Below are 23,571 nucleotides of genomic sequence, written 5' to 3' on the forward strand. Positions count from 1 at the left end.
ACTAATAATAATAATAATAGTCCTTCCTACTGCACATATTCAAGTAATAAGTTATCACACTACTTCACAAGCACAAAACTCAAGGCACCACAACAAAGTATTATTGCTCAAACACGAACACCTCTCCAGACCAATGTATTTCAGAAGCAGGATACATGTAGATTTGGGGCTTTTTCAGTCCCATAGGAAACAAGTACTTGCAACAATCATCCTGCAAGTCAACCAGCATTCTTCCCAGAAGGCTTCTTCACAGTGGACCAGAGCTCCCTTCACATTTTTCAAGGACTTGTATTCATACAGCCTGCTGCAGAGGGCAGCTCCACTGTTTTCCCATTCCCATATCCCAGCAATATGAGGCTCTGTCCTTAGAGCTAAGTGCCAGAGAGGCAACTACCACATCAGCCATGTGGAGGCCAAGGCCGGGGCAGCAGCGTGTTTCCTGACTCTCTATCCCAACGACTTCACCTGTGAGAAGCCCACAGCAAAAAGCCTGATTTAGTTAAAGCCTGATTTTTAATTTGGCTGTTTTCAAGCTCCTTGGTTTTCCTGAAAACCACAACCATACTGTGTTCTCAGTCACCACTTTCACATTTCAAAATTCATCTGGTTTTTATTTCTACAGTACCCACTTAAAAGAGCACAAGGATTTAGTGATAGCAAATTAGTACCAAGATTTAGGAGTCAGTCTCTAGAAAAAAATGCAGCTACCAATATTTGAGATAATACACAATTACTATAATGCACTAAGATCTACCTGAAGCATCTAGATCCAAGTTCTACATCTTACTTTCCTCTTGTCTCTTTCAACAGCCATTTTGCACCAAAAAATGTTCACATAAAGTTCTCTGAATGTATTAAAAGAGGGGAGAGGATGGATAGGCAATCATTTGCACACACACCTAAGAGAAAGTTAAAAATATGGTTTATTTGAAACAGTGAAACCAAAATCCAATAAATAAACCGTTTAATATCAACACTGGACACTATGTAGGAAAACTGGTAAGACTGGATTGGTCCCTTTTGCCCCAAGCATGGATGAACCATGAAATGACTTCCCAGCTCCCCACAGCCACGCTGCTCTCTCTACAATCTTTCCCCATTCATGGCAAGCCTTCCCCAGATGCACACTGCCAAATTCCCATCCCGGAGTCTCACCAGAACCAGCAGAACCACCATAAAGATGACAGGGCTCACAGGGCAGAGACTGTAGGAGCGAGAGTAAGTGTCTACATTTCAGGACTTCCAGACAGCATTCCTCTTCCTCACTCACAGCCCTCTGAACAGGTTTCACGAACTGTGTGCTATGGCCAAGTATATTTTATTTTTTAATTTTTAATGAGCTAGTATGAGGCTATAAGAACACAGTTTCTTAATCATTTTTTGGGGTGGCGTGCAACTGATCCTATAAATATTATTTATTTTTGTTTAACACTGCTATTAAATCACTAGGTTTTTCCAAATAGCAGTAACTGTGTTACATACACATTAAAACTCTTTGATGCAATAAATATGAAAATATTATGATTTTATCCAAAATAGAACTCCAAACAGCTTATAAAGCCTCAGGCAGGAAGTCACGAAATTCTGCTAAACGTGTCATGCCCTTTCAGAGACAGCGATAATACATTTTGCATCTGCTTTAACAAGTTCCTACAGCACAGGGAAAAAGTCTACTGACTACCTTAAAAATAGAAATCAGCTTGGGCATATCACCCTTTCCTTCTAACACTGGCACAAGTGAACTTTGTTTTTTTCTTCTGAGAAAGGAGGGTGGGGAGAGGGGGGTGAAGAGGAGGAAATAAAACCAATGCGTCTTACAGGTTATTTATTATGAAACTGGCTGTTGGTACTGGAGGCGCTCTTAGACAAGCCAGATGAAAACAAGCATAACCAGAAAGGACAGCACTCAAGGCCTCGATGTGGCCACCAGTTTGTGCTTCAACTCAAGTGAACCTTCCCAACAGCTCTTCTGTAATCTGCAACAGAGATGTCAGTCCATACTGAAGGTAAGTCTCTTTGGGTTTATACTGCTGTGATGCTCTCTACAGGCCAACAACAACCAGTTACTACACGAATATCATGGGCTCGAGTACTCAAGAATTTAAAGTCTTGATGCTACCAATTCATCCAGCTTCAGTTTGTACCATTTCTGACCCAAGGGACTTCAAGTCAGGGATCTAATTTGCAGGGGAGTAGGCTCTGCTCAGTTACTACTGCATAAAACAGCAGTTTAAAAAGTCAGATTTTTCACCATATTTGGGTGATATTTGGATAGGGCTTCTACACTTAAGTGACATGCACAGAGGCCATATAGTCTGTGTATCAAAGTAATTTGACACTCTCCAAAGCAGCTCTGTTTTTTGAAAAAGAAAATAAAATAAATGCTGCTTTGAACAACAGGTAAACAACCAGGCTTCAACACCAAATGAAAAGGATAAACACCTCTGGTTAGCAAGATCTATTTAACAGATAACACAATCATTTCAACTCAGTTCACTGTAACACTCCAATGGGCACCCAAAAGCCCCTTATGTTAATACTCAGCAGGAACCACAGATCACCAGATTTAACTGGCAAAGGTATTGTGACCGAGGAAAAAAATCACAATGCCATGTATTTCACACCTACCAGCACGCTGGGAATTTGAAAGGGCAATGGATGTAATGGCTGCAATCACTGCTTCAGTAGATAAACCAGAAACAGGTTAAAAATATCAGGACTTAAAAATACGAATAATCAAATTAATCTTTTTCACATAGTTTACCTTGTTATTTTAACCCACATTACACATTTCATTACTTAGAAAAGACGACACTGCATAAAAATAAAATAAAATAAAATTTGGTTTTAACAAGGACGAGGGTTTTTACATGACAGTATAAAAAAATGTAATAGGAGCCTGAAGGGGAAGAAAAAGAAACGGAAGCGGAACAAAAAAAAACCAAACTCCCCCCAAAAAAACCCTACAAAACAAAGAAACAGAACAAAAACCAAACCAAAACAAAAAAGAAACAAAAAACAACAAAAAAAAAAAACCCAAAACCAAACAAGAAAAAAAAAAAAAACCAACAACGAAAAAAAATCCCCACAACACTACCCCCAGGAAAGGGAAAAAGCTAAAACAAATTCCAGATGTTTAAGTCTGAAGGTTTTAGCTTTTAAAATACACAACTACGTGTGCCTTTCACAATAACAGTCACAAGTGAACGATACTTTTTGTATTACTGCACCCTTCAACAGGCCAGTCTGCAAGTTAAAACAAACAATATAATAAACTGCTAAATTATAAGTATGCAATTATGGATTGCTTTTAGCTATTATAAAAAGCTGGGTTACATATCCAATGGTCCATCTTTTAAATTCAAACTGTGCTTCATGTTTTTCAGTTCAGACATACTGAAACCCAGCAGCACAGATGGTTTGTGATGTTTTATTGCCTTTAAGCATGTATTTCTCATTTTTCCAAAGAATGATGCAACATCAATTTTCCACGCGTATAGCAGCAAGGAAAGTAATTCCACCTCTTTTTTAGAAGGATATGGCCTCTTGTGAAAGTAGTCTGACAAAAACTGTTTCTGTGCCTCATATGAATTGTGATCATACTGATTGGGATCTACTGCTAGAAAGCGGAGATCCTCACTAGAAGGAAGTTTTCTCAACTCAGTCCTAATCTTTTGTCGTTTAAAAGGCACTACCCCCGAATTTACTTCATTCTCTGCAGACAGAGCTATGCCAGTACTTAAGCTCAGAGGCTGCTGTTCCTTATTCCTTTGGTCTTCTGCAACAAAGCAGGAATCTGACTGCTTTCTTTTCAGTACCACAGAAAGATGCTTCTCACCATTCACAAACAGCAGCTCTTTCCTCTCAGTACGCTCAAGCTGCATCTTCAGGCTCGAGTTGCTGTCTTTGGGAGCACTTCTACAACGGAGCAAATGTACAGCAATAGCTGTCAGAGTCATATTTCCAGTGTACACACCACAACAGTGGATGCACTTGAAAGCAGGAGACTTTAAAATCGTATGCACAGTCGGCATTATATGATGCCTCTCTTTCAAATGCTTTTCATAGGTTTCTCTACCAGCAAACGTACCTAAGCAAAAGGGACAGGTGAACATTTTTCTGGTGCATCTCCTGTTCACTTGTGCTGTCTGAGGTTTCACTTTGATGTAAACAGGGACAAGAACTGTTGAATATATTCCAACAAGCACTGCCAAATGTACTTCTCTTTCACCCATGTCTTCATCTGGTAGCACTGTGTTGAAATCAAAGTGTGGGAACACAAGGCCACCCTGAGCATCGTTACCTAGCTGAATTCCTCTGTTGCTGTAACTCGCATGCAACTCCTTTCTCCCATTGTGTGCAGTTTTGTTGTGCTCCACGAGGCTTTTTAAGTCATAGAAAGTACCTGTGCAAAACAAGCAGGATAAGCCATGCATGAAGATATGCTTCATGAGCTCCTCCTCACAGAGAAAACACTTACAAGCGTAACACCGGATCGCCTTTTCTGTCATCCTCAGAAATGATGCACAAGCTGCAAGTTTGTGAGGTTCTGGGGCTTCCACTTTTACTTCAAGTGGTTTGTGGGCCACCTCCATGTGCACCTCGTAGACATTTGAGGGGAAAAGCTCATTGCAAACAGGGCAGGTCTTCCACTGTTTGGCCTGTCTGACAGCCTGGCTTGTTTCAGGAGCAGGCGGGGAGGCCTGCAAGGATACATTGTCAGAGGTCAGAACCACAGGAGGAGAGGGAGCATTGGCTGGCGACTGGGACAGCTGAGCCACTGACCCCGTCTGCACGAGCTGGATAGGCACCTGCGGAGGTGTCACGGTCGCTACTCCACCACCAGGAGGTACAGGCAAAGTAACAGAGACGGGGGCCAGCGTGAAAGTAGGTATCCCATTAACCTGCTTGCCAGTGGGGATCAACTGCCTCAAAATAGAGCCCGCAGTCAAAAAAGCCGTGCTTTGAGAAACTGGAGGCTGAACAGGCTGATTTACTGGGATAAGCGCTGGCGCGACAGGTTGATTAAGCTGAAGGAACCCAGGTCCAACAGGCTGTCTGACAGGAACCACCCCAGGGGCAAGAGGCTGGTTAAGCTGAAGAAGACCCGACCCAACTGTCTGCGTCACAGGAAGGACCCTGGGATCCACGGGTCTGTTCATGTTCCCAAGTGACTGGGTAACAGACAGAACTCCTGGAGCAACTGGCTGATTCACAGGGAGGACTCCTGGTGCAACTGGTTGATTCACAGGGCCGACAGGTTGAGTAGCAGGGAGCGTTCCAGCGGGAACCAGACTGTTTACAGTCCCAATTGTTTGATTAACAGTAAAGAGCCCAGGCCTGACGGGCTGATTAAGAGGAAGAACCGCAGGGGCCACAGCTCTATTTATGTTCCCAACAGAATGATTAAGACGGAGCCCATGAGAAACAAGGACAGCCTGCGAAGGTGATGGCTGAATACCCAGGTTGTTCTGAGCCACGGGAGGATTGCTGGGCACAAGAGCGACCTGTGAGGATGGAGCAGCAGGAGCACAGGCAGTATTTGGGAGGATGCCAGAGGCACTTGGGACAGTCACTGGTCCAACTGTGTTCTGAACTGCTTGTGTGTGCACCATGCTCTGGTTTTGATTATTCTGTGGAAACGCAACCTGGATGCACGCTGGTGCTGTCACAGAACCTGCTGGGACAACAAGAGGCCCTGCAGATGGGGCAGCTGCTGCTACACCTGGGACAGGCTTTGGAGCAATATGCATTTGTTTCACAAGTCCAGGTTTCCTAATGTGTTCCGAAATCAGAGATCGAAGTTTGTTCTCCAGGTCTCTGTGTGTTCCAGCTGTCAAGACATGGTACATTAAAGAATCTGGGCTGTTCGCAGGAGCATTGCATTTTTTACAGTAGAACTCAACTGAATTCGGTGTACTTTCATCACATTTCTCGCCAAAATATGCACTTAGTAGGTTTTCAAAATGGTTCATCAGCACATGTTTCTTCATATTGTAATACAAGGTGTCTGTGAATTGACATTTTAGACACGTGAAGTTTATGATGTCACTCCTAAACTGTTTCATGCCATCCAAAATGCTGACTGTATAGTTCTGTATTCGTTTATTAAACGAATGAAACATCCAGTAGTGTTCTCCCACTACTCTGGGCCGAGAAGAAAATGCACATTTTGGGCAAGAAACCACCATCTCTTGGTCCATTTCATCCTCATGGTAACGATGCAAGTGATTCTTGAAAGAAGTAAGCAATTTGGATGAGAACTTGCATAAGCCACAGCAGTACGGCTTTGTTCTGTATCTCTGCAAAACAAAGAAAAACATCCACTTAGAAACTGTCAGTTCCTATGCCACTGTTACCTGTTTAAATCTGCACTATCAGTCAGAAATGCCTCCACTGCATGTACAGCATGTATCTTCTCAGTTTCTTCTGGTTTTTAAAAGCAGATTTAAAGATTACATACTTAAGGGGAGAAACATTTGTGCACCTTTTTTGTTGCATTGTAATTTACTAAGAAGTTTACTTCTACCCTAGTTCATAAGAAGTAATTCTGAAGCCTGTCAGTTTTTAAATACAGGAATCACAGAACAAGACAGAAATATATACTCTTTACAGAAGTTAAGCCTTAGGAATTAGGAATACCACCCCTTTTGACACCTTTAAAGCTTTGTTTAGTTCAGGGCCAGCTCCTGTCTACTGGACAAAAAGACAAAAAGCAGAACAGGAAAGGATTTTTTTCTGTATTTCAACAGCCTGTTCTTTGCAGAAAACTCTCCAGACCTTCCCAACAAGGCCATAAACAAAGATTTTTTAAAGAACATTCTTTAGGAGCCAAAATAATAATAGGAAGTAGTAAAACCTCCTGTTATGATACAACAGCGATGTATTAACTCATACATACAATTTATATTAACTCATACATACTGGGCATCATAGAATTTTTTTGTGACATTTCCTCGAAAACACTCAGTATAGAGCACACACACTCCTCTCAGAAAAGTATTTTAACTGCTTAAGAACACATCTATCTTGCACTAACCAGTGATTTGCTCCCTCAGTTATATGTCACATGACAGCACTGCTTTTCATATTCACATGAGCATCATTTGTTCTTTCTGAAAAACTGGTAGCCCCACCAATCATTTTTTCTGATCAACTTCCTAACCCTGGCTCCTGCCAAAAACTACAGAATCAGTCACAGCAACACACATGTGACAAATCTGCACACTCAAAAATCTAGTGGAATCTGTCTGTTCCCTCAGACATGTTTTTCACCTCACTAATTTCTGCCTTCACGAAACAGAACCCAAAGAGAACAAGCTGTTCTGCCACTACAGCATCCAGCCCAGTTAGATCACAACATGTGCAGGTATTTTTTTTTGCCATGTCATAAACCATGCAGGTTACAGTCAGCCATCTACAGACAATAGACAGCCATCTCCTAGCAGTACCAGGAGTATCCATGCTGGGTGTCCCCCAGCCAGGGAATAATGTGCTCTGACTCCATGATTCAGAAGGCTGAACAAATTCTTTATTAAGTTATATTATATCACATTCTACTACCACACTAATACTATACTAAAGAAAAACCCATGACCCTTTTCAGACAGTCACGACACAGCTTTGACCCAAGTGGTCAATCAGTCCAAACAATCATCACTAGAGTCCAATTAACAAATCCATTTCAGTAAACAATCTCCACAACACAATCCACATGGGCCAAACAACAGGAGCAGCAACTAGAGATAAGAACTGTTTTCCTCCTTCTTTCTCTGAGCTTTTCCAATGCCTTGCCCAGGAAAAATCCTGGGAGAGAGAATTATGTCTCTCTCTGTTCAGAGAATGTGAATACCACACTAGGAGAGTCTCCTGATGATAACCAATTCAAAAGACTGAGTCAGACAATGCCACTGGCTGGCTAAGGCTGCTGAAGAAGCACACTGCTAAGCTATCACTGAATTATCTTCTATATATACTCTTTAGGTGCCTACTCTTAGCTGCTAGTAAACAGCAACAAAACAAATTAGCAGATGCATCGATCTTGAAGTATCCTGTCTAGAGAAAGGCCACTGACACTAATGAACTAATGAAGCACACAGAACATTACTAGAAGATACACCTCATTACTTCTGAAGGAGTAAAATGACAAAGAAAAAATTCCAAACAATTCTCTTTCAGCTGAACAGAAGCAGATGGAAGTATGCTGCTTTGATATTCTCTGTATGAAACAGAGCTCTTCCACACAAACACTTCACAAACCATTCTGCCAGCATGTTCTCCTTGCATGCTTTCTCTGCTTTTTCTGTTCACCCATCTGCTTTTTCAGGTTCACCACAACCTACCAATGGCATACCAGTTTTATACAAAGCTTGACAAAATAAGAATTACAAGCCACTTAAGAAGAACAAAGCATCTTGGAGATTGACCAACCTTCAACTGTATAAATGGAATCCAAAAGAAGGCTTATTAGAGACACTGCAGTAAACTCAATTAACCCTCCTTTAAAGAGCCTACCCAAGAACACAGTAGTACTTTCTGTTGTGTAGTCTCACATTCCCCACAACCTAGAATCACGCAGAAAGACGGAACATCCTTCAAAAACCAAAGTTCTGCCAGAACTGTTAACGTCTCTCTAAAAATAGTACAAATGGTGGAAACCACCAACTGCACTTACACACACATCTTCTCCAGCCTATTGAGGCAACAATTACAGGAGGCAACAATTTATTTTCCCCTTATGGCAACAACTTTGGAAAAGAACATCCTGAATGACCAGCTTCTTTTCTCCCAAATCTAGGCAGCATGATATATGAATGATAAACATTAATAAACCAAAATTGTTTAAAGAAAATGGATAAGAGCAAGGTTAGTATCCAAAAGACACGGTTTGGAACACAACCTGCTCTGCAGCAATGTGTTATCAATTCCACACTGAATTTCAATGATAGGTCTTCCATAAGAAGGCCATGAGGGGCCTCAAGACTCTTCAGCAAGACTGACAAGTCTATGTTTTTTTCTGGACACACTCAACTGCTCTAGACACAGCATCTCAGAAACTTGCTACTACATACAATTATAGAATTGTTCACCTCAACCCTGCCTTTCTTGTGGAGTCTAGCTATACAGAGCTAAAAGCTGTTTCACATACACGAATCTAACTGGAGTTTTCCACTGCCACCCCAGACCAAGCCATTAATAATAATTTCATATTAATCCACTTGCATCTATGCAATCACATTTTCACCCTTCCAATGAAACAGGAGTCATGTTGTACATGCTAAGACTACACATTGTTAGGCTAAAAAGGCAAAATATTTCTGTGACATCTTAAACACTGATGTTCAGGGTTGTATCCTTAAAGACTGAAAATGGTAACTGAAGTCCTCATAACCATCTCTATTACAGGGAAAAAACAAAGAGGAAATGTAAGATTATTCCCTGACTAATAGCACTTAGAAAACAAATATTAAAGCTATTTTTTCCATTAAAAAGCTGCATTCCAATTTCTGAAAATTGTCAAATCAGCAACTCCACACAACACATTTATCCAGAATTTGTGTCACGAACATACATACCTTCCTTTTGCCCACAGGTTCCCAAGGAGAGACATCACTCCATGAAGTGTTACAAAAGTAGTTTTCACCTGCATCAAAACTTTTAAGATTCTAAAAGTAAAATAAAAACAAGAAATGAAAATGAGGCATTTGCAGTTCTGAATATAAAGAAATTCTCAATAAGAAATAAGGAAAAATAAAAAAGAAAAACCCACACAAATAGAGGATGACTTGGAAGTCTTTAAACGCCATTCAAAAAAATTACTTCTTTGACCAGCTTTGATTTCTTTTACCTCAAATATTTGTTCATGTGACTGCCTAATAACAAAGTAGGTAGGAATTCTGAACATTTCATAGTTACTGAAAATAATATTGGGAGTGAAAATATTTACACTTGAATTCCACTGCTTCCAGCCAAGTTCACAGTGAACACTCAAAGTATTTTTCCTCTCTACCTTCCTCCTCCTTCATTGGTAATATTTCACAGCTTACTTCATTGCTTTATTAACTTACCACTACAGTTTACTCCGCAACAGGTTTTAGTATTAAATCTGCATAACATTGTTACACTTCAAACTCGGAAAAACAAAAGACATTCACAAAAGCTGAATTCCAAGAGCTGCTTTCCCCGAAGCTACAAAAGCACAATATTACTGTGTCTACAACAACTGTGGCAGGGAAAGCAACTGTCCTTAGAGCCTTCTTTAATTAATCCCATCAGAGCAGTTCACATCCCTCAAGCCAATGCCAGCTACTATCCTAAAAATAATAAGTTCATCTCCAGATTTCTGAGACGCACACATATTTAAACACAAACTTAATGGGAGAAAAAAAAAAACAACACCAAAACCAAAAAGAAACCTCCAAAAAACTCAAGCTAGATTCCAATTTACTAGGCATTTCTGAAGACCCTAACCTAGATTCAACAGCACACCCAGAATGCCCTGGATGGAACACAGGCTACAAATCCAGTCTTTACCCATAGAAAATTTGCATCTCTTCTCCCCTCACATTCTTTCTTTTCACAAATCCCTCTTCACTCAAAACTCCACAGATACTTAGAGAAGGCATGATTTCCACTTCTTCACCAGCCCCCACTCAACAGCAGAGGCAGATAACAACATTTAAGATGAGATGACCTTACAAAAGGAGTGGAAGTCATAAACCTAATAGTTTGTGTTACGTGAAATTTAGCAGCAACACAGAATACAGTCAGCAACAAGGAGCAACAAAGCTCCACCAATCAAAAAAACCCCACGGAATCCTACTTAAGGCAGGCTCTGTCTGCACTAGGCTCTTGTCCATTTGCAGCATGCAAATATGAGCATTCCTACATGTTCAGCAGATTAGAGTAAGCCAGAACACCATGCCAATGGTAATTTGATTTTAACTTCATTATTCAAGAATTTAGAAAAATGCAGCAGCTGAGTTTGCAATATGCTACCTTTTAAAGTGTCAAGTATGCTCAAAGAGAAACCAGAAAAGCTCAGGGCAACAATAAACAAATTCCCTGCAATCTAATCAATCCTAGATACTGAATGAGTCATGTATTTGGCCCTCAACCAACCAACCAACAAAAAACCCAAAAAAACAACCAGCCAAAAACACAACAACAACAAAAAAAAAAAACTCAGAAAAACCAACTGAACAAACAAAAAAAATACAAGCCACAAAAAACCCAGGAACCTTAGAAAGAACCCTTGCATGCAACAAGAGAAAACTCAGAATTTTAGTGAACTATTTTTGATAGAGAAAATGAAGACTTGAGACTTACTAAAACTTCTTCAGTGAACACACTGCAGTGAATCACACACTGCTAAAAAAATTTTCTTAAACTTTATGGCTTATCTGAAACATGTTCTGTTTTTGGTTTGAGTGAGAGGCTCCTACACTTAAACCCCAGATTCCAACAAGCCAAACACAGGAAATACGACTAGAGAATTTTGCTGAAATGGCTATTTCCTACAGAGGAATATCTGCTAATAAAAATAACCACTCTTATCAATAGAACTCGTCAGTGGGGCAAATGGCTGCTCTGAACACTTGCTTTAAACAAAAATCCACTAATTAGTTATGGCCATTCCACATTTCTCACTTCCAGGAGGGGACGAAAAAAGGAGAAGGGAAAGGTAACAAGAAAGGAACAAAGCCCTCTGAGAAGCCTGACTAATCCTTATGCATAATAGGTATTCTTAAGTTGAAGAGAAAAACATTTCAAAAATAAGAACTGTTCTCCCTTCTGCATTAAAACTATCATGGTTTTCTTTAACAAAACAATAAAAAGCTGACAGTTTAAATGAAGACACAATCACAGAACAGAATCATGGAATGGGTTTGGGTTGGAAAGTGCCACTCTTGCACTGAGAATGACACAAGAACAGGTGAGAGGCATTATTGTAGAAAGAGCAAACAAGGCTAATTAATTATCATACTATATTATTCTATACTATATTACATGACATCTAAAAAACTGAAACAAGCACTCAACTGCACAGAATCTTGTGACTGTCTGCTGACCAACAGTCTGCACATGCACTTGGCCCTGACAGGCCAAGGAAGCAAAGCACCATCACTTTGGGTAAACAATCTCCACATTGCATTCTCCTTCGGCATAACACAGGTGCAGTGAATAGATCAGATTTGTTTGATCATTCTTTTCTCTGCTTCTCTCACTGCTCTCTCAGGATCAGAGAATTTGAATCCCACAGGAAAGGGCCCTATAGATCATCTAGTTCCAGCCCCCCCATCATGGGTAAGGATGCCACTCACTAAACCAGGTTGCCCAGGGCCACATCCAACCTGGCCTTAAACACTGCCAGGGATGGGGCATCCACAGCTCCTCTGGGCAAACTATGCCAGTGCCTCAGCACCCTCTGAATAAAGAATTTCTTCCTAACCTCTAATCTAAACCTACACTTGTTCAGTTTAAAACAATTGCTGTCCCTCGTCCATGGCTGCCCCAAGAGTTTCAGAAAGAAACCACCACAAAAGACACAACAGCACCCTTACAGAGTGTTATACCTACTTTAGTACTGCCATACAGAAGCAATCAACGTCTTATCAACACTAAGGCATGAATCCACTCAACAGTCAAAAAAGCCTGTGCACCAGCTCACTGAAATACATTATGATTAAGAAATAGAATTACATTGCTGTGTTTGCACCTTTTCTGGCACTGGGCTGCCAATCTGATGGCGTGCACTCTGCCTGACTGATGCACAAAAATTTCTTCTTCAAGTGGCAACAGTGGTACAAGGTTTATCTTAATCACCCCAGTACACCTGCATATACTTTTTAAGATACAGAACCAAACTACAACTCAATGATATCATTTTGGTATTTTTAACCAGACACAAAGTTTAAAAGCTTATTCATTTTCAGAAATGCAGATGATTTGTATGTCTCTTCAGAAGCTTGCCCTTGATATGTGATGGGATGTCTTTGAGGGGACTCAAGTCCTCATCTGCTTGAAATCTTAAAAGAATTGGAATTGCATTGCACACAAATAAAAATTCATTAGTCTATGGTATTTTTTCCTAAAGCTGTACTGTTTCTTTTTGTTGAAACATTAATAACAGAATATGAGGCAGCATCTATGACACATCTTGCTAAGAAATACACACTCCTGCAGTGCTAAACACACGGAATTCCTGCCCTGGGTATGAACAGTCAGTAATAAGTAACCCCAAATGTAAGGACTCCCCCAAAAAATCTATCATTTATATACCAGAAGGTGAAATATTTGTCAGGAGTTTACATTTCAGATTTATTTACATTCTTTCAAATACTTTACCTTCAACAATTCCCTGCAGCTGTCAAGCCCAAGATCCACAAGAATGTCCTTCACCTTTTTTCGAGCCTTCCTTACATTATCAAGGTTTTGAACAGGAAGTTGAAACATTTTGCACTTTTCCTGGAAAAAAAACCACAATAACAAAAAAATAAAGAATAAAAGAAAAAAAAAAAAAAAAGGAAAAATAATAAGGCATGGAAAAACAGACTAAATACTTCAACACAGGTACTTGCATTCAAGTGTGTTAAAATACGAACTAAAATCTGAAAAGTCAGAGAATAGAAATATTTAGGAAAATATGTCTACGATCATCGAGTTCAAACATTAACCCACCACAGTCATTACCCATGCCTCTCATCACTACACCTATGTGTCTTTCAAATACCTCCAGGAATGGAACTGAACTACTTCCCTTGCCAGCCCATTCTAGTGCTTGGCAACCCTTTTTCTGAAGAAGTTTTTCCTAATATCCAATTTAAACCTTCCCTGGTGCAACTTGGCTCTTTTCCTATCTCTTGTTACTTGTGGGAAGAGACTGACTCCCACCTGGCTACAGCTTCCTTTCAGCTGGAGAGTGACAAGGTCACCTCTGAGCCTCCTTTGCTCCAGGCTAAACACCCCCAGCTGCCTTAGCCACTCCTCACTGGACTTGTGCTCCAGACCCTTCCCCACACTCACTGCCCTTCTCTGAACTCACTCCTGCTCCTCAATGTCTTTCCTGTACTGAGGAGCAGAAAACTAGACACAGCACCTGAGGTCAGGCCTCACCAGTGCCAAGTACAGGGTTGGTCACTGCCCCAGTCCTGCTGGACACACTCCTGCTGATATGGGCCAGGATGCCATTTCTTAAATATGAAAACCCAAAATCCTTAAGCCAAGGAAGTGGGGTCACTAGCATTTCCCAAGTGGAAAAGCTGACTGATTTTAAAGGAAACCGAATGTAAGGGGGAGGAGGGAATTTTTATATTTCTTCTATCTACAGAAAATTCCAAATTTTTCTTTCAGATCTCCTTGTATCTACGTGGCAGGAACATAGTTTTGTAGGGTTTTCGTAAAAGAACATGAACACCAGAATTTTATTAAGTACTATTCAGAAAATTACGACCATATCACTTAAGGAGAAATTCCACACCTTTCACCTTGAATGTTAGCATCAAGATGAGAAATCTTTTTCATATTTTTGTTTGTTGTCAACCACGTACATGCTTAAAATATGAATGCTAGTAAATCTAGATTTCCTGCAAAAGCTTCTACTTTTGTAAACTTGTAAGGTATCTCCACAGGCTCAACTGTAGAAGTAGTAAAAAAAGCTCAGCCTTTGTCAACTCCTTCTTACATTACAGCAAGATGCAACTTAGACTGAACTTTAAGAAACTACAATGGACACAGAATGCAAAACCTAACCCTAAGCTTGCACTGAAAAAGGTCACTGGAAGCTTCTTCAGTAGTTGGTGCTTAAATAGCTGACAAGAGGATCCAGGAGCATTTGCATCCTAGTTCTTACTGCTAAACAATTCATCCATCTAGGACATGGCTGAACAGGAAAAAGAAAAAAAAATAGAAATAGAGGAAATCTCCAAACAGTCCTTCATCACATACAGTCTCAAATGTCTTGAAAAGCTGTACTTTTACCAAAAAAAGCAAGCTCTCTGCCAACATGAAAGCGCTACTTTGAAGAAGACTTTCATGCAAATAGTTGCAAAATCCCCTGCACATAAGACACCAGCTACAAGCTAAGCCTCAAAAAATCCCCAAAACCATATATAAAATGTTCCAGTCTGTATGTAACCACCCCAAACCTCAATTTATGTACAAAACATATAATTGAATGATTAAAATTCAACAAACTCACATACTATTCTTCGCTTCTTCTCCCCTGAAAGGAAAGGTGTGTAGAGAGAAATGGAGAGGGAACCCCATTTGACAGATGCTAGTCTTGTTTTCTAATGTTTTTTATCACCAAGTCCAGAAGACATGCTGATACCATTGGGGTAGCTGTATCACAGGAACCTATAGAGAAAGGAATAAATCAGAGTAACTGGTCAGGCATTCTCTCAAAACGCAATGAGCAAAAATTTGACATAAAATACTCTTTTTAAAGTGAAGTCCCCAGGAATTTGCAGTCCCTAGTTAAAGCTTGAAAACCAGTCCCTCTATGACAGCCCACAATCCAGTGGGGATAACAACAGAGCTACTGGACACCACCCTGCCCAGGGCTGATCAGCCAGAGGAAATGTGGTTCAATACATCGGGCTCCAGTGGAAACAGTTTCCCCATCTCAGTCTTCCAACTCATACACTGATGCTACTGAAGAAGGTGATGCAGGCATTTGTTGAGGCATGTCTAGCTCACAAATAAGAAACAGTCAATAGGGGTGTAGTACACAACATCCACGTACCTCAAGAGTTCTTAACCAGCAATCATTCTGAAATTATTAATGCAGAAGAAAATGAAATAAAATTATTAGTTAGCTTTAAATTATTAATCCATGAGAAAGAAAAATACACCAAAACCTCCACCATAACAGAAAAAACTTGAATATAAATTATGTACCCGTTTTCAAACAGCTGGTCTTCAATCCAAAGGCCACCATGTGCAATGTTATTCAGTAGGTACTTGAACAACATTCTTGGAAGTAAGGATCTTACACCAGAATCACAGAATGGCATGGGTTGGAACGGATCCTAAAGATCATCTAGCTCCAGACCCACTCCCATGGGCAGGGACACCTTCCCCTAGACAAAGCTGCTCAAAGTCCCATCCAACCTGGCCTAGAACATTTCCAGGGATGGGGCATCCACAGCTGCTCTGGAAAACTTCTGCCAGTGCCTCACCATGCTCACAGTTAGGAATTTCTTCCTAATATTCAACCTAAATCTACCGTCCTCTTGGAGCCTCTCTATCCATTAGATCAGCACTGCCCCACCATAAAGGACACAGAAGATCAACCTTCTAAGCTTATTCCCTCAAGTCGTCAGTTTAATTCCTTTATTACTATGCAGTTTATTATCCACATTTTCATACTAACAATTTTTTTTCTTATGTTTTGGACATTCCTCAGGCTTTAGTTTGCACTTTGGTTCCATGAATTTGTTGGTCCACATTCCATTCTTAATCAGCAAATTCAACACAAAAGGACTACAGTTAAACTGAACGAGGGTTACTAAGAGTCTTTATCATTTCACTGCACTGCCTGTCTAAAAGACAAAAATTTATTCTTCACAGCTTTTAATTGTTTCCAAAAAACCTGATAATCCACTGAGTTTTCAGACTACTGTCACTTCTTAAACAGAACCAAGGCAAGTTTTTAGCAAAATAAAGGAATAATTGTAGCAGCTGATGTCTCAAATTCTGTTCAAAGGCTATCCAACTCCTGCTCTATCCAACTCTTGCTCAGGCCTTTTAGCCATCAAGCTATTCCTATTTGTTGCTTTTTTAGATAACATCTCCATAATGATACACAGTGTAGCTTTATTCAACACTATGGGTTTGTTTCATTTCTGCATTTGTTACCATAGATTGTAACACCCAAATAACTACATTTGACTTTTCAAAGATCACAAATGCAACTCTTCCCCCTTCCAGCACTATTGCAGTATTTTAAGTCTAGCCTAAAAGAAAAAGTAACAGTCTGCACAGTATTTGGTAGACACAGACACCAGTTTTCAGAGTAACTACCTTCTACTATCATTTCTCTGCATTACAAAAAGAAGGGAAAAACACTAACACTACACCTCTTCAAAATGAGAAGTCATCACAAAATGCCAAGTTCCTACTCATTTTACTTCTTAGAACCATTCTCATTCCCCTTGGAAGGAACGTTGAGAGGACATCCGGTCCAGCTTCCTATAAGCAGGCTCAACCATTAACTGCAGCCAGGGCACTCTGCTTTGGCAGCCTCTCTGGGCAACCTCCTCCAGTGATAGACTGTGCTCACTTAGAGAGCTTTACTCCTTACATGAAATCTGCACCACTTCTGCTTGTGCTCCTACAGGAAGCAGGCATTTGCAAGCCAATGAAAATGGAGTTGCTATGGAGCTGGCAAAAAGGAAGATACACATATGTGCTTTCAATGGGCATGCAAATGCTTCCAGCAAAATCCAGTCAACTAAATAATGAGGCATTTCTAGAGTTTTCAGGAAAAGAGGAATGTCAGAAGATCCACATAGAAAACAGCCGTAATGTAACCCTTTTAAACACCAGAAAATCTGTACAGAAGTAAGATCTCCAGATGTGTTCCTAAGTGGTTGGCCTTCACCTGCCTGTTGCTCAAAGAACTGCTTTGAGCAGGAAATTATGAAAGACTAATGGAACTTTGTCCTCTCATAGTATCTGCCTTGGAAATTGAATAACTCTTAAGTTTTTGTAACTTTTATCTATAACTGTCATTAGTAACTGAGAAAGAGATTTTTGAAATCTCTCTGGTCTTTTTTTAAAAGGTTTGTATCTTTTATAGGACCTCTATAAAAATATCCAGGTTTGGAACATTTGGGTTGGAGTATTTTGGAAGGTTTGTTTACCAACTTGTATTTCAGCAGTCATCAGAACTGACAAGCACCAGTAAAAAATTACATTGCAGCCAGAATACTGCTAGTAAAGTCCAGGGTAAGGAAGTAAAAAGGGCCTTTGCACGGTGGCACGGTGTCCAGAGATGTTTCATTCAGCTGCATGGTGGGATCTTCAGCGTGCACGGCACACTCATGAGGGGAGCGCTGGTTTCTCCTCTCCCCAGAGCTGGGGCTGAAGCATGCTCTCAGGCAGCACAAAGATGACGGCCGGGAACAGGGACGGAGTGCCTGAGGGACACAGAAGGAGCCAAAGGTGTCCCAACAGCCCCTGAGGGAAGCCTCTTGTGTCTCCCCAACCCAGGGAATGCCTCCCAGCTCCCCACAAATTATTTCCATTACAGTAAACTCGTTAGAAGTTGACAATTCATATTAGTTCAGAAAACAATAAAAACTGCTTCATTCCTGAAAGCAGAATGAAAGCATGTGATCTGTTTTCAAGAACCCAGGGAACAAGAACGCTGGATGGCAGAGAGAAGCTGGGAGAAGAGGCGCACTAAGACACTGCCTACAAGAATGAGAGTTTGGCTCGGCCGTACCAGATTTTACCCTCATCAATTTTCTTTTGTTTCTGGTAAGCTTACATATCCTCTGAGAGGTCACGCCTGGGTATCTTCTCAACCACACATTACATGGTCAGTTTCATTTCCTGGACTCTTATCTCTGCCTTCTGAAAGAGACCTAACAGGATTTACAAGTACATCAGCACCACCAAAGCTTATCCAACCTATGGAGGGAGAGGGGAGAAAGCTTCCTAAGGAAAAAGTTGACTAAACAGAATGGATGCTATTCTTGTTCATTGTTTAAATAATTCGTAATTTAAAATATCTTCTAATAAAATGCACAAAGAGCAGTTCTGATCACCAAAGTAATTTCTCTTTATCTTCTTATATTCAGATATCTATCCTAGGGCAACCTAATAGAAATCTGAGATAAGAAAAAAAATTAACTCTTCTTTGTCCAGCTGTATCAGAAACCTCTGGGCATTTCAAATCATAGGTCTCTTAAGAGGCACAAAAATTCTGGTCTTTTCAGGCTATAAATCACATGCCTGTTGAAAAGGTCACCTTGCCCAACACGAAGACAACCATCATTCAACAGCTGCTAACACACAATGAAGAGGAGTAAGATATGTGACGGCATAGATTGAGATGCAGCACAACAACCTGCATCCTACCTAACACATCAAAGCAAATTTAGATCACTAGCTACAGCTACCGTGGTTTAAATAACTATTGTGGTGGTTCACTAACACACAACCAAATCCCTGGTATTCAAGACTGGTGAGAAGAGGCTAAGGGACACTACCATTCAGACTCACGGAGCCTACCTAAAGCACTAATTCACATTGACCAGAACCTGAACCCAGCAGGATCCAAGCTCATCCTAGGTAACAGAAGCATCTGCATGGAGCCTACTCAAATCCTGCAGGATTTGTCAGCCCCACCTGTATGTGAGCAGAAGAGTCACAGCCTGAGTGCAGCTATTCCAGGAGGAAGTACCACTGCATTTGTGCTGCACTTGGTGTGACCCCGAGACTTTGCACTTTACAAATGCACACAACAGTCCACAGCACAGACAATCCAAAACCTTAACAAGTCAGAAAGGGGACAGAACTGAAATCACCCCCAGGGCTGTGCAACAGGCTTCAGAAGAAGGACTAAAGTGTTTAAACACAAACCAGCTCCACCAGCACTCAGTAAGACTTAGCCCAAATCCAGGAATTCCCAATGGAAAAACATAAGGCGTAACAAAACTTTGTTTCTAAAGATCTGCTGCAATTTGTGGGGAATGTTGTTTTTCACAAAACCTACATGAAACAAACCACAGAAATTATTACAGCTTATCATATACACTATACCTTATAATAAACCTTATTACAGGTTATCATATTCTCTATTTCTTACCCAGTTCCTAAATATTGTGCTAAAGAAACTCCATTTTTTTAATCAAAATTAAAGAGAAAGTTTATTAAAAGGAGCACTAGGATTTCTAGAATATAGATTCAATATCCCAGGAGTCTTTTTAAGTGTTTCATTGTAGCTCTTTAAAACTGCTTTTAACAAACACACATTTTTGGTTGACAGAAAACTGTTAAGGACAACAAACAATTCCTCTCGAGTAACTAACCCATCAAAACTTTATCTGCTGAAAGTGAGTTGTTCATAACCTTAACAGTCCAGGTCTCTGAACCACTGCAGGAGTTACACACATATCTTTTATTCCGTTCACAAACCAGGACAACTGGAACTCCCCATTACCTGCTCTCGACCACAAAGAAAGCCCATTCAAATGGTTTTCACGGCTTGCATTGTGTGGGTTGTGTTTGTTTACACGATTCATAAACTTTCTTTCTAAATGTATGTATTGCTGTGGCGTGAGGCACCACAGGGATATTCGACGTAATTTTGGGTCCCATTAACTGGTTCCATTAGCCGGTGATGAAGTGCTGGTTCCGTACGCATGGCACTCCTGTTTCCCCTACAGTTTGCCACAAACTGCTTCAAACCAAAACAATTCATTAAAAGCAATTAAAGTTATTCATCCAGACTTCAAAGCAAGCTATTAAGCTGGGTCCTTAGACACTCCATCGCTTAAGTGCGACCTGGAATTAAACACCCAACACGCAGGACGCGCGGCGATACCGAGCTGCTCCCAGCCCGCGGCAGCGGGGGAACATCCCCGCGTACAGCGCCTCGCCCGCCCCGTCCCTCCCTGCGCCATCGGGGAAGCCGCTCCGAGCCCGCAGCGCCCGCCGAGCCGAAACCGCGCAGCCATCGGGGCGTCCGCCGCCCTCCGCCCCGCCCCGCCGCACGTACCCGGCCGGGCTGCAGGGGGAGCCCCCGCCGCTGCTGCTCCTCCTCCTGGCTCTCGCTCCCGCTCCTCCTCCTCCTGCGGCCGCCGCCGCCCGCCGCGGACCCGCACCGCCGCCACCCGCCGCTCACGGCTGCGGCTCTGCCCCTGGCGCTGCCGCCGGCGCTGCCCGGTGCCACCGCTCCCGCGGCCCCGCCTCCCGGCCCTGCGCCGCCGCCGCGCTCAGTGCGCCCCTCGGGGGCGCGGCGCCATGGCCGGGGCTCCGCGCGCGCCTCGCCCCGCGCCCGCCTCCCTCAGCGGCCGCCGCCCGCGCGCCGCCGGCGCCGCATCGACCGCCAGAAAGAGAAAATGGCGCTCGATCTAGCCGAGGAAGTGACGTCCAGGCTCATTTGCATGGCAGGCAGCCAGCCAATGGGGAGAGACTTAATCAGCGATCCCATTGGTTCTCCAGATAGGGTGGGCGGGGCTAGAGGCGGGACCTCAGGTGGGGCGGGGCCCAGCCTAGAGCTCACCTGCGCCCCTTCACACCTCTAGGGGGCAGAACTGAGCGCTCTCGCGAGAGCCGTGACGTCACTCCGGGGAGGAGCCTGATGACACCCGCCCATCACACGAGGTTGCCACGTGACCACCCAGCACTGGGCAGCATGAGGTGGTGGGTGGAGCGTCATTTGCATCTGCTGCATCCTGGAAGCCCCGCCCACCCCGCTGGCCACTGGGGTGAGGCGAGGCCTGGCGGGAAGGCTCCCCATTGGCTGCGCTCCTGGGGGCGGGGCTCACACACCTTGGCGCCATGGTGGGGCTGGGCCGGGTGCAACCCCTGGGCCTGGGCCAGAAGGGACACAGGGCAGGGCCGGGGCACAGGACCCCTCTGGTGATGCCATCCGGGAGCGTGGCATTGCCACACCCATGGCGCTGGAAGGCTCTGAGGTGTGATGGAAGACACCTCGCTGCAAGCTCTGTCTACCAGCCGTCTCCGTGTCTGCTAACGCAGTTCTTGCTCTTCCTTGATGACAGATGGTTTCTGATGGACACAAGATGCAAACAGAGCCAATCCCCTGTGCGGGCAGGCAACAGCCATGCCACAAGGACCAAGACAAGCCGCCACAGCAGTAGGGTGGGTGGCTCTCCACCGCCAAGACCCCTGATGTGGCCCTGCCACCAGAGCCGGCAGGAGGCCAGTCATGGCAAGAGACCCTATATAACTATGCTGGATCCCATCCTTGGCACATGGGGACTTTCTCCCTGCATCCCTACCATCTTCCTGGCACAGCTCAGTCACAACCACAAGGTTGACCTGACTTTGCTCAGGCCATTCCCAAAGGCTTCACAAACTATTGACTTCAACTAGAGATTGCCTAGGTACTCACCATGTGAGAGACACGCATCCATGGAAGCCAAGGGGGATTTTGCCACGGACCTGGGCAGCCATTCAATTTCACTGTTGCTCTACCCACAGCTCACACACAGGTCAATGCATTGGCCAGTGCTCCCAACGCCTCTGAACGCCACAGCAGCAAACTGACTAGTGTCTTCTCAAAAAGTAATACAAATCAAACATTCACTTTGGCAGAAAAGTATTCTTTTTTTTTTTCATCAGTGGCTACAAAAGTTATTTACCTTTGCAGTCAACAGTCCAATAAGTACATTGAAATGCAATTCGTTCTTTTTCTTTTTCTGTTAGTAAATTCCTTAGCTATGTACTTTCAGCACTTTCGGTGTATACACAGTGAGGTTGGGGGTAAAAGCATTTACAGAAAAAAAGGGGCAGCCATCCATGAAAGATAAATTATCCATAATAGATACAGGACCACAATATAAAAAATTGTCACTACACAGTGCAAGGAGGGATATATCCCACTGAGTTTAAATGTAGCATTTAAAATAAAGGTATTAATTTCTGTCTAATAATTCATAAAGTAAAATAATTGAACATGGCTCCACCAGTATGGAATGGCCCAATGGCTCCCACATAATCAACAACATTAGACTTCCATTGTTACAGACCCAATAATTGCAAACTGTTTCAAACACTTTGTTTGAATGTGTTAGAGATTAAGCGCAAGGTTAAGAGAAAACATTTGTGAAAGAGTCTCTCACGGCTGAACATTCCAGCCAAACTGTGGGATATGTCCACATTTTCACAGAACCCCAGGACAGCTGAGATGGGAAGGGACCTCAGGAAGCGATCTGATCCAACCCCACATTCCTAAGCCACCTGGAGACAGTTGCCCAGGATCATGTCCAGATGACTTTTGAGATAGAAACCACCAAAAGTGATTTCTATCGGGTGGTAAAAACAGGAGCTACTTTATAAAGGGGGCAAATTAAATGTACTCACGTAATAACTTTATTTGTAAATCTGTTACCTATTTATCCCCCGCTGCCAAAATCCTCCAGTGTGCTCAGCAAAACTGGGTGATGTTTAAATCATGGCACTCATTCACTTGGGAAAGGAAGTTATATTTTCACATTGCAGGGCTGGCATTCAACTGTGGACATTGGAAGTAGGCTCATCAGCCACCAGCACGTGCCTAAGACTTTCCAAAGTGAAACCTGTGACCAGGCTTCAAATTCCTACCCTAGTAAAAAGACAAGCAAACAAAAACAAAAACCCCAAAAAAATCCACAACAAACCAAGAATGACAGAAACATGCAAAATCAATTGAAGAAGAAGATTTGGAAGAATAAAAATGGATCAGGTTAAGAGGGACGAACAATGTTTGTATTCACTTTTCCTGAAAGTCAACAACAATTTCACAATATTAAAATAAATGGGCTTGGGGACAACAGAGTGAAGTCAGAAGCACACAATGTGAAGAAGAGTAAAAAAGTTTTTTTAATCAGG

At 42.3% G+C, this 23,571-nt stretch overlaps 1 protein-coding gene across 5 annotated transcripts; it reads right to left on the minus strand.

The window, feature by feature from the left end:
* Positions 1–907: 907 nt before the first annotated feature.
* Positions 908–20,820, minus strand: ADNP2 (ADNP homeobox 2). 5 transcript variants are annotated; one of them, XM_058033288.1, is made up of 6 exons: positions 20,732–20,820; positions 17,872–18,143; positions 15,200–15,357; positions 13,348–13,467; positions 9,576–9,665; positions 908–6,302 (listed from the first exon to the last, which is right to left on the minus strand). In XM_058033288.1, exons 4-6 carry the CDS (start codon positions 13,453–13,455, stop codon positions 3,333–3,335), a joined length of 3,168 nt encoding a protein of 1,055 aa, XP_057889271.1. In that variant the 5' UTR covers positions 13,456–13,467; positions 15,200–15,357; positions 17,872–18,143; positions 20,732–20,820; the 3' UTR covers positions 908–3,332. The 5 variants fall into 5 exon arrangements, with proteins under 5 accessions (XP_057889271.1, XP_057889263.1, XP_057889290.1 ...); XM_058033280.1 differs by having other exon boundaries at positions 17,868–18,143; XM_058033307.1 differs by having other exon boundaries at positions 15,204–18,143.
* Positions 20,821–23,571: the final 2,751 nt, after the last annotated feature.

This window comes from Melospiza georgiana, chromosome 1 (assembly GCF_028018845.1).
Source record: "Melospiza georgiana isolate bMelGeo1 chromosome 1, bMelGeo1.pri, whole genome shotgun sequence".
Classification (NCBI taxonomy): Eukaryota; Metazoa; Chordata; class Aves; order Passeriformes; family Passerellidae; genus Melospiza; species Melospiza georgiana.